Genomic DNA, 11,596 nt, shown 5'->3' on the forward strand with positions numbered 1-11,596 from the left:
TATGTGTATACATAGATATATTTATATACTTAAATTGAAAATCTATAAAATTTTGTCCTTATAATTTGTACGTTTTCTTTTTTGTCTTTTTTTTAATAAACTTATTTATTTATCTATTTATTTATTTTTGGCTGCGTTGGGTCTTTGTTGCTGCACCACGGGCTTTCTTTAGCTGCGGTGCGGGGGGGCCACTCTTGTTGCAGTGTGTGGGCTTCTCATTGCAGTGGCTTCTCTTGCTGTGGAGCACGGGCTCTAGGTGCGTGGGCTCAGTAGTTGTGACTCGCGGGCTCTAGAGCGCAGGCTCGGTAGTTGTGGCACACGAGCTTCGTTGCTCTGCGGCATGTGAGATCTTCCCGGACCAGGGCTCGAACCCATGTCCCCTGCATTGGCAGGCGGATTCTTAACCACTGTGCCACCAGGGAAGCCCTCTTTTTTTGTCTTAAGTAAAAAAATTCCCCAAACTTGTCTAAACCTATAAATTTCATTTTCCTTCCTGTATACTTACAGTCATTTGCTCTAGTTTGCTAGGTGTTGACAAATTATTCTCATATGCAATCACTGAATGGCTTACTGACATTAAGAAGAACCAGCTGCCAGGAATTCTGGGAGGCGTTGGGCCTATGCACTCACTAGTGCAATTAGGTGAGTGTTCCTTTTTAATTAGAAGATAATTTATTTTGCCTGATCAGTGATTCTTAACTCTTTTGGGGTTATGGATGCCTTTGAGAATCTACGTGAGGATCATCTTTCTAGAAAAACCTACATGTTAGTCGTACAAAATTTTGCCTCCCATTTTAGGAGTTAAAAACCCGAGGGTTGGAATGATAGCAGAGATCTAAGCTCCAGCACGCCTCTTGATTTCTGTATGTTGGCTGCTGTTCTAGTGCAAGGCCTGAAGGACTTGGTCTGGTTGCCAGTTGAGCAGTACCGGAAGGGCGGCCGCATCGTCAGAGGGTTTCAGAGAGGCGCTGCCTCCTTTGGCACCTCGACAGCGATGGCTGCTCTAGAACTCACGAACAGAATGGTTCAAACCATACAGGTATCTTTTCAAAGACCAGCTTGATCTGTACAAAGAGGAAGAGCTGTTGTAAGCAGTTGGCTTATTTTGTTCTCAAAATGTACTGTGAAAGTGTGTAAAATATTGAGAATATTTTATTTGTAATGATTTCATATCATTAACTTTTTTTTTTGATTAGCTGTCCAGTGTTAAATAAGTAGTTAAATAATAAAGCAGTGGACTACAGTGTCAAATTCGTTTGCCTCTTTCAGGTAGATTATAACTATTAAGTTAGCCAAGGATTTATTTCACCACATTTATGTGAAAAGATCATAGCTGAATGTAAAGAAGGCATTAGAGATCTAATAGTGGTCGTATTAAGGTTTGTTATATTAAGTATTAAGCTCCATTTGGCCTTATCCAGTTGTTCACAGACATGCATTCTTGTCTAACCTTGGTAACAGGGAGAGTGTTCTCAGAAGGCAGAGGAGGGGCTGAAAAATTCAGCTCAATCCAGATATGAGTTATTAGTGTACACTTTAACATTCTTGTTATAAAAGTGATACATTCTTGTAAAGAATTCAAATGCTGCAGAAGGGCCGGTCTGAGGGTGTGTGAGTCCCTCTCCTCTTCCTCTCTCCCCGTAGGAAGTGCACTGTTGGAGCTTAACCCTCCAGACTTTCTTCTGATTCACTTTTTTGTTTTCTGATTCACTTTTCACTCTCTGATAAAATGATCCAGGCGGCGGCAGAGACTGCTTATGACATGGTGTCTCCTGGTACCCTTTCTATCGAGCCCAAGAAGGTCAAAAGGTTCCCTCATCACCGCTTAGCCCACCAGCCAGTGGACCTGAGGGAAGGTGTGGCCAAGGCCTACAGTGTTGTGAAGGAGGTGAGTGGGCACCCGAGGGGACAGGCCAGAAGCAGTTTGCGTGCTTTCCTGACGTTCATCTACAGAGCAGCGGCACTTGGGCTTTGTCCCAAAGAAACCCCTGGGGTGGACTTGGGACTGTTCTGTCGCTGGTGAGTGCAAATATCTGCATGAGGTAAGAGAGGAGGCTGTGTCCTGACCTGCAGGCTCACGATAAGAGTAGTGATCTAGTGGGAAGACTGATCTCTTTACATACAGAAGCAAACAAGGAGTAGTAGAAACACGCCATGGACTCACCAGTGGAGTTAACATATGTTTATATTTTGCTGTATTTTCCGCAGATTTGTTTAAAAAATAAAATTTTTCAGGTTAATCACAAATGCTGACCCCATTCCCATGCCTTCACTATCCTGAAGATGGTAGATATTTTTTCTGTGCATGTTTTTTATAGTTTCATGTAAGTATGTATTCATAAGCAAATAATTGCTTATATTTTAAAAGTTAACATAAATGGTATCATCTGTACCATTCTGTAACTTTTGTCTTTCAAGATATATCCACATTGATATATGTAGATCTAATTTAAACTTTTATAGTATTTCACTGTATGAATATAGCATAATTTATTTATCTTCCTATTAGTGGATAGTTTCCTTTTTTAAAAAATTAATTAATTTATTTACTTCTTGTTGGCTGCGTTGGGTCGTCGTTGCTGCGCGTGGGCTTTCTCTAGTTGTGGCAAGCGGGGGCTCCTCTTCATTGCGGTGCACGGGCTTCTCACTGCAGTGGCTTCTCTTGTTGCAGACCATGGGTTCTAGGTGTGCGGGCTTCAGTAGTTATGGCGTGTGGGCTCAGTAGTTGTGGCTCACAGACTTAGTTGCTCCATAGCATGTGGGATCTTCCTGGACCAGGGATTGAACCCATGTCCCCTGCATTGGCAGGCGGATTCTTAACCACTGCGCCACCAGGGAAGTCCCAGATTCCATTTTTTTCCCTGAAATATGGCTATTGGAATGTTCATATAAACGCCCCTTTGTTTGTATGTACAAGAAGTTGTTAAGGGTGGAATTGGTGATTTGTAACTATTTGAATCTTGACACTTATTAAGCATTAACAAATTGTAATTTAGTTGCACCAGTGAATCCTGGTTCTTTATGGGTGTTGACAGGAGCATTCCTTGTCTTTTTTTTTTCTTTCTTTCTTTTTCTTATTCAAACAGAAAGTCACAAAAATTATAATCATCCTCATCAGTTCACTCAGTCCCATGTAATTAATTTGTTTTTCATCTTGATCTTTTCTTAGCACTTTTGTGAATTCATCAGTTTTCCATTAGAGTTCTGAGAATACTTATTCATTCAGTTCAGCAGTATAGTCAGTTACCAGAAACCTGTACTTGTCAGAGTCTTTTCCATGAATTCCTTGAAGGTGAAACCCTTTTATAGGAACATTTTTGCAAAAGCATCAGAGTACACCCAGAACTGTCTGTAAATGACAAAAGACTTAAAAATGACCACGGTTAAAGATTTGATGAAAGTTCATAATAATGCAATTGACAAGGAAATTTAGTTATTTCTGAGATATACATTTTAAAATAATAACTAGAATTATGACTTATAACATTATACCAGAACATATAAGATTTTTAGGAATTTCATGTAATGTCTGAAACATTAATATTAACATATTTCCATACACATAACCCAAAGAAAGTTTAGTATTAGTTTTTTTTCCTTTTTTTAGCATTCCTTGTCTTAATCTTTTTATTTTTTTTGACATAGGACATGAAGTTTGAGGTCATTTTACTTATGATTTGTGTGTTAAGATTTCATTAATGATATTTTTCCCTGTCATATTCTGACAGGCAGAAGTGCCTTAGGACAGTCTTTTACATGACAAAAGAAGCCCATGTGGTCCCAAATGGTGGGAAGAAGACTGAAGTGAGTCCCCCAAGAAATGTGTTAGTGGATAAATAAAGGCAAGACCACAGATCACCTCTCTTGAAAAGAGGTTTAGTCGGGAAAATAAAGAGAGATAATTACCAGTCAGACCTGTTCCTACAGATGTCAGGATTGGGCCAGTAATCAGCAGACATGTTAGAAATGAGGTTTGTAAAAATTATCCTGGGCTTCAAGGCGTAGCAGGGGCAGTTTGCAGCAGGATATAATAGCACTTGGGTACGTAGCACTTTGCAGTTCACAAAATTCTTCCCTAACTTAATCTATGCTCATTTAAATAAAAGTATTTGTGTGCTTACTCTGTGCCAAGAGTATAGTAACCCTTAAAAGATAGGTGGTTTTCCTGACTTAGAGATGAGGAAACGGGGTCAGCAAGAATGGCTTCCCCACTGTACCGTGGCGAGACGGTAGTGGAGCCTGGATCGGAACCCAGGTATTTGGGTCTAATGTTTAGTTCTCTAAAACCATCTGTGTGAAGAAGGGAGGAAGGAAGGTGAGCGTGATTTGATGTGGTAGGTGTGCTTGATTAGACGGAGTCTGAATTCTGTATTAGAAAACTTTTAAAATAGATGTTCCTAGGTGGTGATAAATACTATCTCTTGGGCTTCCCTGGTGGCGCAGTAGTTAAGAATCTTCCTGCCAATGCAGGGGGCATGGGTTCAAGCCCTGGTCTGGGAAGATCCCACATGCCATGGAGCAACTGAGCCCGCGAGCTACAACTACTGAGCCCGCGTGTCACAACTGCTGAAGCCCACGTACCTAGAGCCTGTGCTTCACAACAAGAGAAGCCACCGCAGTGAGAAGCCCATGCACCACAATGAAGAGTAGCCCCCGCTCACTGCAACTAGAGAAAAACCCGCGCACAGCAACAAAGACCCAACGCAGCCAAAAATAAGTAAATAAAATAAATAAATTTATAAAAACAATACTGTCTCTTTTCGTATTATATGTTGGTAACTCAGAGATCAAGAGGAAACATCACATGTGTTTCACAAGATCGAGGGTTGGCAAATGATAGGTCTCAGGTCAGATCTGGCCCATGCCTGTTTTTATATGGACCGTCTAGTAAGAATGATTTTTACAGTCTTAAAGGATTGTAAAAAGAAGAAAACAAGAAGGAAGAAGAAGAGTATATGACAGAGACTGTGCAGCCCGCAAATACTTACCACCTGGCCCTTTGCAGGGACAGTTTGCCGAGCCCTGCTCTGCATGATCAGGTCTCGTGGTAGTTGGGGAGCAGTGGTGAGGGAAGTAGTAGTTGTAGGAGCTGTTCGGTGAGCACTTAGTACCTGCTGAGTTGTACCGGGCTCTTTAGGTGCAGTATTTCATTTAACTCTAACAATCACTACAGCATTTTCATTCCCCTCTTAAAGCACTTGTGTCAGGTCACACAGCTAAATGATGGAGCTGAGGTTTGAATTTGCTTGGTGGTGCTGATCACCACGTTCTGACACACTAACAGCGACTGTTTGTGGGTTAGGGAGGGGACTGGGAGCAGGCAGGAGGAGGATGTGGGCAAATGTGTAAATTGTAAGCATCTTCACTGTGGTGACGGTTTTACTTGTTGGTTGTTATTCTGTAGATAGTTTGAAAAATAGCACTTACGTTTTTTTTTTTAGCTCTTCTGTAACCCCCTCCCCGCCACGGTATTACATGTTTTTTGCCTGCTGTGCTGTGTAAAAATGATACTCGCATCAGGTTGTCAAAGTGAGGGCTAGACTTCGGACTAGGACAAAGCTCCTTGATTTCCCTGGAGAGCCCAAAGTTCCTCTCGTTGTGCCTGTCACTGAAATGGTCACAGTGGAATAGTGCCTCGTGGCCCCTAAGGGATTTTGAGTTAGACAAATGGTAGAGATTTGAAAGTCATGTATGACGTTTTACCACTCTGGCTTGACCTACTCATTTACATATTCAGCTCTGAAGCTCAGCAATCATGATTATTTTAATGTTACACAGTTAGAAGAAAGATGAAAAATGCTACAGAAGCTTTGTTTCTAATTATTAAACATGTTCCTGCTTTATGTTCTCAGAATTTTCTCTGTTTAATCCAGTAAAATGTTCTATTTAGCCTTTTATCTTAATTGAATGTCCCACAGTTATCTCTTCTAGTACATAGCCAGTAATTTAAAACAAATTAAATTATTTTCTGGAGCTTAGTCAAATTAGGTTTTTTGTTACAGTTGAATCACAGGTGCTATCACCATATTCATTTAGTGATTATATTTATTCAAGAAGCTTTGTTTGCTAAGTTTGATTTAACTAGAGTGATTACTGGTGCCAGAAAAGCTGCTCTTGGATTATTGACTATTTCTGTAAGCTTCCCCATGTGAAATTGTAGTTTACAATTGTAGTGTACACAACTGTCACAATAAAATGCTAAATCATAATAATTGCATCTTACTTTCCCTTATAATTAGAATTGTCATAAAAATAATTATCCTGGCTTATCTCAAAAGTACAGGTTCTGTTTTGTTTTGTTTTTTTGTCTAGTTACAAACCTGCTGTTGATTAACTCAACTAAAGTGTGTATTATGAGAGAATTTAGAGAGTTTTCTGACCAGTGATTTACTCCCCTTCTCTCCCCTCCCCCCTTTCAGGGAATTGCAGACACGGCTCAGACCATTTACGAAACCGCAGCCCGGGAGCACGAGAGCAGAGGGGTGACTGGCGCCGTGGGCGAGGTCCTGCGCCAGATCCCTCCAGCCGTGGTGAAACCTCTGATCGTTGCCACAGAAGCAACATCCAGCGTCTTAGGTGGCATGAGAAACCAAATTAGACCAGACGTTCGGCAAGACGAGTCACAGAAATGGCGCCATGGAGAAGACTGACATTTCAGACATGATTCTTTATGAAGATAACGAGGGTGGAAATAAGGAACAGAGTATCCCACTGGCAGCCTTAGGGGGAACTCGTTTAATTTTATTGTGCTCATCTCAGGAACAAAACCATTTCTTAGTGAAATAATTTAGTATCAAAACAACATGCAACCAAAACCTTTTGACATTTTAGGGCTAGTTTGGTACTTGCCTGTAGGATAGACGTTTGGTGGCTGGTGTCAAAAGTCCATGAAGCATTTGCTGCCCAGTTAGTGGAATGTTTGCTTTTATTAAAATGACTGTACTTTTCCGTGTTACAGACAGCTGTCATTGGAAACCTCCTTTTACAGTACAGAGTGCTCAGAAACATTGGAGCACTTTGAAAGCACTATTTACGTTGCTCTAAGGAGTTGATTTTTCTCCAGGTTTGAAGAGAATCACAGCTTCGAAACTTTCATTGAAAATGAGAGACAGAAGCCACAGGGAAAGTAAAACAAATAGGATTTTCAGTATAAATACCCGTGAGGAAAAAATAACCTAGTCTGTTGGTTTTACTGTTCCCGCACTTGCGAACAATGTTTCCATTTGCTCAGAAGAGCCTTCTGTGGGAGTTTGAGAACGTGAATGTCACAGACTTGTTCTGTTGTGTTGCACTTTATTGTGTGTGTGTGTGTCTGTGTGTGTGTGTGTGTGTGTGTGTGTGTGTTTAGATTAATACAAGTTATGTGCTATATTCTACGTGTAATTTATAGAGTTACACAAAATATAAAGAGGGGTAAGTCTGAAGGTTTTTGGCAAAGGAAGGTAACTCAAATGTAATAACTTTCATTCATTCTGAGTGTAAATGAAAGTGTGCATTCTATAATGAACTGGGGCCCATCTAATTGTTTATATATTCAATTATAAGCAGGTATAGTGCAAGGTTATTAGGAATGTGTGGAAAGGGAGATTGAAAGTGGTTTTTACTCTTTTGAAATTAACCAAAAATCCTCCAAATAAGCCCTAGTCAGCTATTTCGAAGTACCATTTTTACTTGGTTAACAATGTACATTTTGATAATCTGTCAGGAATGAATAAAATATTTTTATTTAAAGGTAAAATTGTTTTATGCTTCCATGAATATTTTGCTTCTCTTAGAGCATATTCATAGATGCAATACTAGAATTTATTCCAAGACCCTTGGGAACACTTTCTCAAAATTGATTTTGGTTAATATCAAGTAAATCATTACCTAGGAGTGAGAGGGAAATTGTTCTCAAGAACTCAGCCTCTAACTTTAGATTAATCTAGCAGAAAGAAAATATAGGACTTTGTATTCATCCACTGTTTAAAGTTGCACGATGTACATCCTCATTTTCTAGAGTGGGGGGATGTCATCGAGGTGAATTTGGATTTCACAACTGCTTTCACTTTGGGGTTTGGAAAATTACGTTGTATCAATTTCATTCTCTAAACTTTCTAAACAAGAAAGCAAATGTAAACCAAAAATCTGAACATTTAAAATTTATAAAATGATGTTAAATAGCATTTGATTTAATTTTGTTTTCTGTTTACTGCTGAAAAACTTAAAAGGATAGTGCTTAGAAAACCACCTGTTTAAGCATCACAGGACCATTTATTACCCGGCCCTAGTTAGATGGAGTCCACCCAGAACGTGGTCCTGAACGCTAGCCATGGCTGTTTATTATATGAAGCTTCAGCCTGCTTCCGGGGTGCTTTCCAGGCACCCTCGCATTGACACCAGTATTTTCCCTTATAAGGGAACATGCTGTGTGTGATATCTGTGATGATTAATCAAACTGGAAAACACTTGCTCAAATTTAAAAATATAAAATCTCTTTATTAAATATATTTTCCATACTACATCTAATTGAACTTAAATAATTAGTATAGGGAGAAATAATCATCCTCTTCTTTGTACTCTGAGTTGCAAATGGACCTGTTTTTTTTGACAAATTGGGTTTATAAGTCCCATTTAAACATATGTCTTTATAGTGTAATTTCCATGGCTCTCTGTTCTGCCCTCCTGCACCTGCTTTTAATAGAATCCATGTTTGGGAACAGAAACCTTGTGTCTCCGAAAGATTCAGTGTCAAGAGTCTAGTCATTGTCAGTTTAACCAAGATGCTCTTTACTTGAGATGTTTACATAGAGGTCCTTTCTATATTTGAATACTTAGGCATTGTTAAATATCCTTAATTTTTTCAATAGTGTCTTTTCAAACTTTTACGTCACCATGACACAGTAGAGAGTGTTGGCAGGATCCTCGTGTTGCCAGATCTGTGACTTACCAAGTGGATGCTTTTGCCAAGACATTGAGTTTCTTTGTGCCTCTGGGTCCCTCTCTGTAAATGAAGGGGTTTCTTACGACAAAGCCCAACAGAGATTTTCGGATGAGTAGAGCGTGCGTGTGTATGCATGTGAATGATGACGTGGGATGTGGCACTCCGTTGAGTGCCCCAGGCCTCTGGCACCTGGGACGGGTGGTGGTGTCGAACGAGAGCACTGGCCATATCACACCCACAGTAGCCACGGCTCCTTCAGATCTCTGATCTCTTAGAGTAACGTGTCTCTGAACGGCCATGGTGCCTTCAAGGCTGACTTCTGAATGGAGCAAACTGAGCATGTCCACGTACTGCTGCATTGAGTCCACGTTACGTTTCTCCCCGAGGGGTCCAGGTCAGAGAGCTTGATCAGGATACGTTTGTGAGTTTCAGAACCTCACAGTGTTGCAGGAACATGTTAAGACCACTTTACGTTATACAGGCAGCAGAGGCCATGGTGACATCGTCTCTTGATTAGGATCCCCCAGTGTCCCTTCCTGTCTGTCCACAGATTGCTGTTATTTACAGATAGAATGTCCGCTCAGCATTTGCCTTTTAGGACAGATAGGATGCAATGTTTTTTTCTAGACGTCATAGCGAAGACTTTCATTTTAGTAAAGCTTGGGTTCAATTTGGAGTCCCACTTAATCACATATATTTAACATCAATATTTTTATAATGCAGAACTCCCTTTAAGAAAAAAAAAAAAAAATCTTCCCAAATAGCAATGTGCCTAAAATGAGAAAAAGACTAAAAACCAGGATTTCCTGCGACATGCTATGCGTCACTTCCCTCTCCTTTAAAAACTGTGTTTTGTAGGTTTGGTGCCTTTGTTCAGTTCCCAAACAGTCCAAACAACTACGTCTGCTCCTCGGGGGCCGCTCGCCACCCTCGGGTACTGTTGATTCAGGTTCTGTGCACCGTGTGTGCTCTCACCAGAGACGGGAGACGAGGGCAGAGGCAAGTTAAGCAGTTTTAAACGAGGAATCCACACTTGCACTAAGTAGTTTTAGGATTAACAATTAATTATCTTACCATGAATTTAGATCTTGTATATGTAAAAAGCTGCATGACTCAGCTTAAGAGAAATCATTTACCTTTGCCCCGCCTCAGTTTTCTCACACCTGAGTGGGGTGTAAATGAACTCTCAGCTTGTGGCAGTGTGGCAGGGCTAGTGGCCCGTGGTGAGCAGTCTGTTCCCTGTTTCCCTTCATATCCTCTTGACCTACTTAAATGTCTATAAAGTTCTTTAAGCGTCGTGAAAGTAAGGGCCTGTGCAGATGCAAAGCGATACTTTGCATCTGCAAATGCATCAACTGGACATACCCATTGGTACTAAAGTGAATAACTCAAATATCAATATAAATTTGTGAGTCTTAGGTTAAAAAGGAAGGTTATTTGGGTAGTATATAGATAATGAAGGAAAGAAAAATTTTTTTCCATTACCAAGAAATCTTATTTCTGTGTCCCGGAAGGTATAGTCAGTCTTTTCATTGAGAATAACCAAGTGCTTTAATGCCAATTTAGTTTTATCTCAGAAGTTTCAGGATCATGCTAGGCATTGCTCCCTGTAGTAGACTTTACATGCACAGTGGCAAGTCAGCTAGTTTTAATCAGAAGTATTTTCCTTTCATTGTAGTGTCTGCAAATCAGAGAGAGAGAAGGCATTCTAACACACCACGATCGGCTTCTTTGGGGATGCGAAACTTGAGTTTCAACAATTCATATTTTGAAATGTCAGCAATTTTTAAAAACAGAGGTGTTAGACATTTTTGCTTCCTGTAACCAGTGTTGGCCCCTTGGTTTCAAGCATATTGCTTCATAAAAAGCACCAGATGGCTATCTGATGTATTTCAAGAGATTGTAGATGTGATGTTGGCTGACTCAGTGACATCTCTAATGCTCTGGGGGTGTTGAAATAGCAGCCCCTCCTTTAAGAAACATGTTTACTTTGCTGTTTCACATGTACTTTGTGTATATGAAATGGCAGCTTCCAATTTCTAGTTGGATTTGTCTTACATTGTTTGTGTAACTTGCCGGTCACACAGGACTGTTTGCTTTTTCATTGCGAAATTTGGTAGGGACGCCAATTCAGCTCTTATGTTAATCCATCCTGATTTATTTTAGACATTGAATTGATCTCACCAGAAGTAAAAAGCCTATGTTGTATATGTTGACTGTCGTTGCTAAGTTTCCTAATTGAGGTAATTATGCATATGAATACTTTAAGAATACTGATGCTATATGAGTATTTTTGTGGAAATGTTAACTTGTTAGTGTGACTATTATGAATTTAAGAATATTCTTGAAGAAAATTAAAATATTTACTCTTTGGAGTTTGCTCTAAACACTATTGTCTTTCACCAAGAAATGTTCCCTGTATAAAAAGCCTGTATAAAATACTTTTTGAGGCAGAGGGTAGGTCTGTGTCAGCTCCTGTTGCTGTGAAATGGTGTTCCTATGATCCTGTGCTGATAAGTACTTCTAATAGCAAGTCTTGTAGCTACCTGCCGCTGACTTCTGAGATACATAGGGCATATAATGTTAGAATTTGCCACTCCTTCCCCTTTTGGGATATTAATCACTGCATTAGTTATCTTAGCTCCACAATGTAGACTTGCAGCAAACACATCT

At 40.0% G+C, this 11,596-nt stretch overlaps 1 protein-coding gene across 2 annotated transcripts in view; it reads left to right on the forward strand.

Moving 5' to 3' along the window:
• ATG2B (autophagy related 2B) overlaps positions 1-11,203 on the forward strand; it is a 78,245-nt gene extending 67,042 nt beyond the window's left edge. For both annotated transcript variants that reach the window (XM_082843861.1, XM_082843862.1), the window contains exons 39-42: positions 521-642; positions 885-1,039; positions 1,739-1,888; positions 6,420-11,203. In XM_082843861.1, coding sequence (XP_082699987.1) covers positions 521-642; positions 885-1,039; positions 1,739-1,888; positions 6,420-6,650 — 658 coding nt within the window. In that variant the 3' untranslated portion in view covers positions 6,651-11,203. The remainder of the gene's footprint in view (positions 1-520; positions 643-884; positions 1,040-1,738; positions 1,889-6,419) is intronic.
• Positions 11,204-11,596: the final 393 nt, after the last annotated feature.

This window comes from Leucopleurus acutus (assembly GCF_964270905.1).
Source record: "Leucopleurus acutus genome assembly, chromosome: 1".
In the NCBI taxonomy this organism is placed as follows: domain Eukaryota; kingdom Metazoa; phylum Chordata; class Mammalia; order Artiodactyla; family Delphinidae; genus Leucopleurus; species Leucopleurus acutus.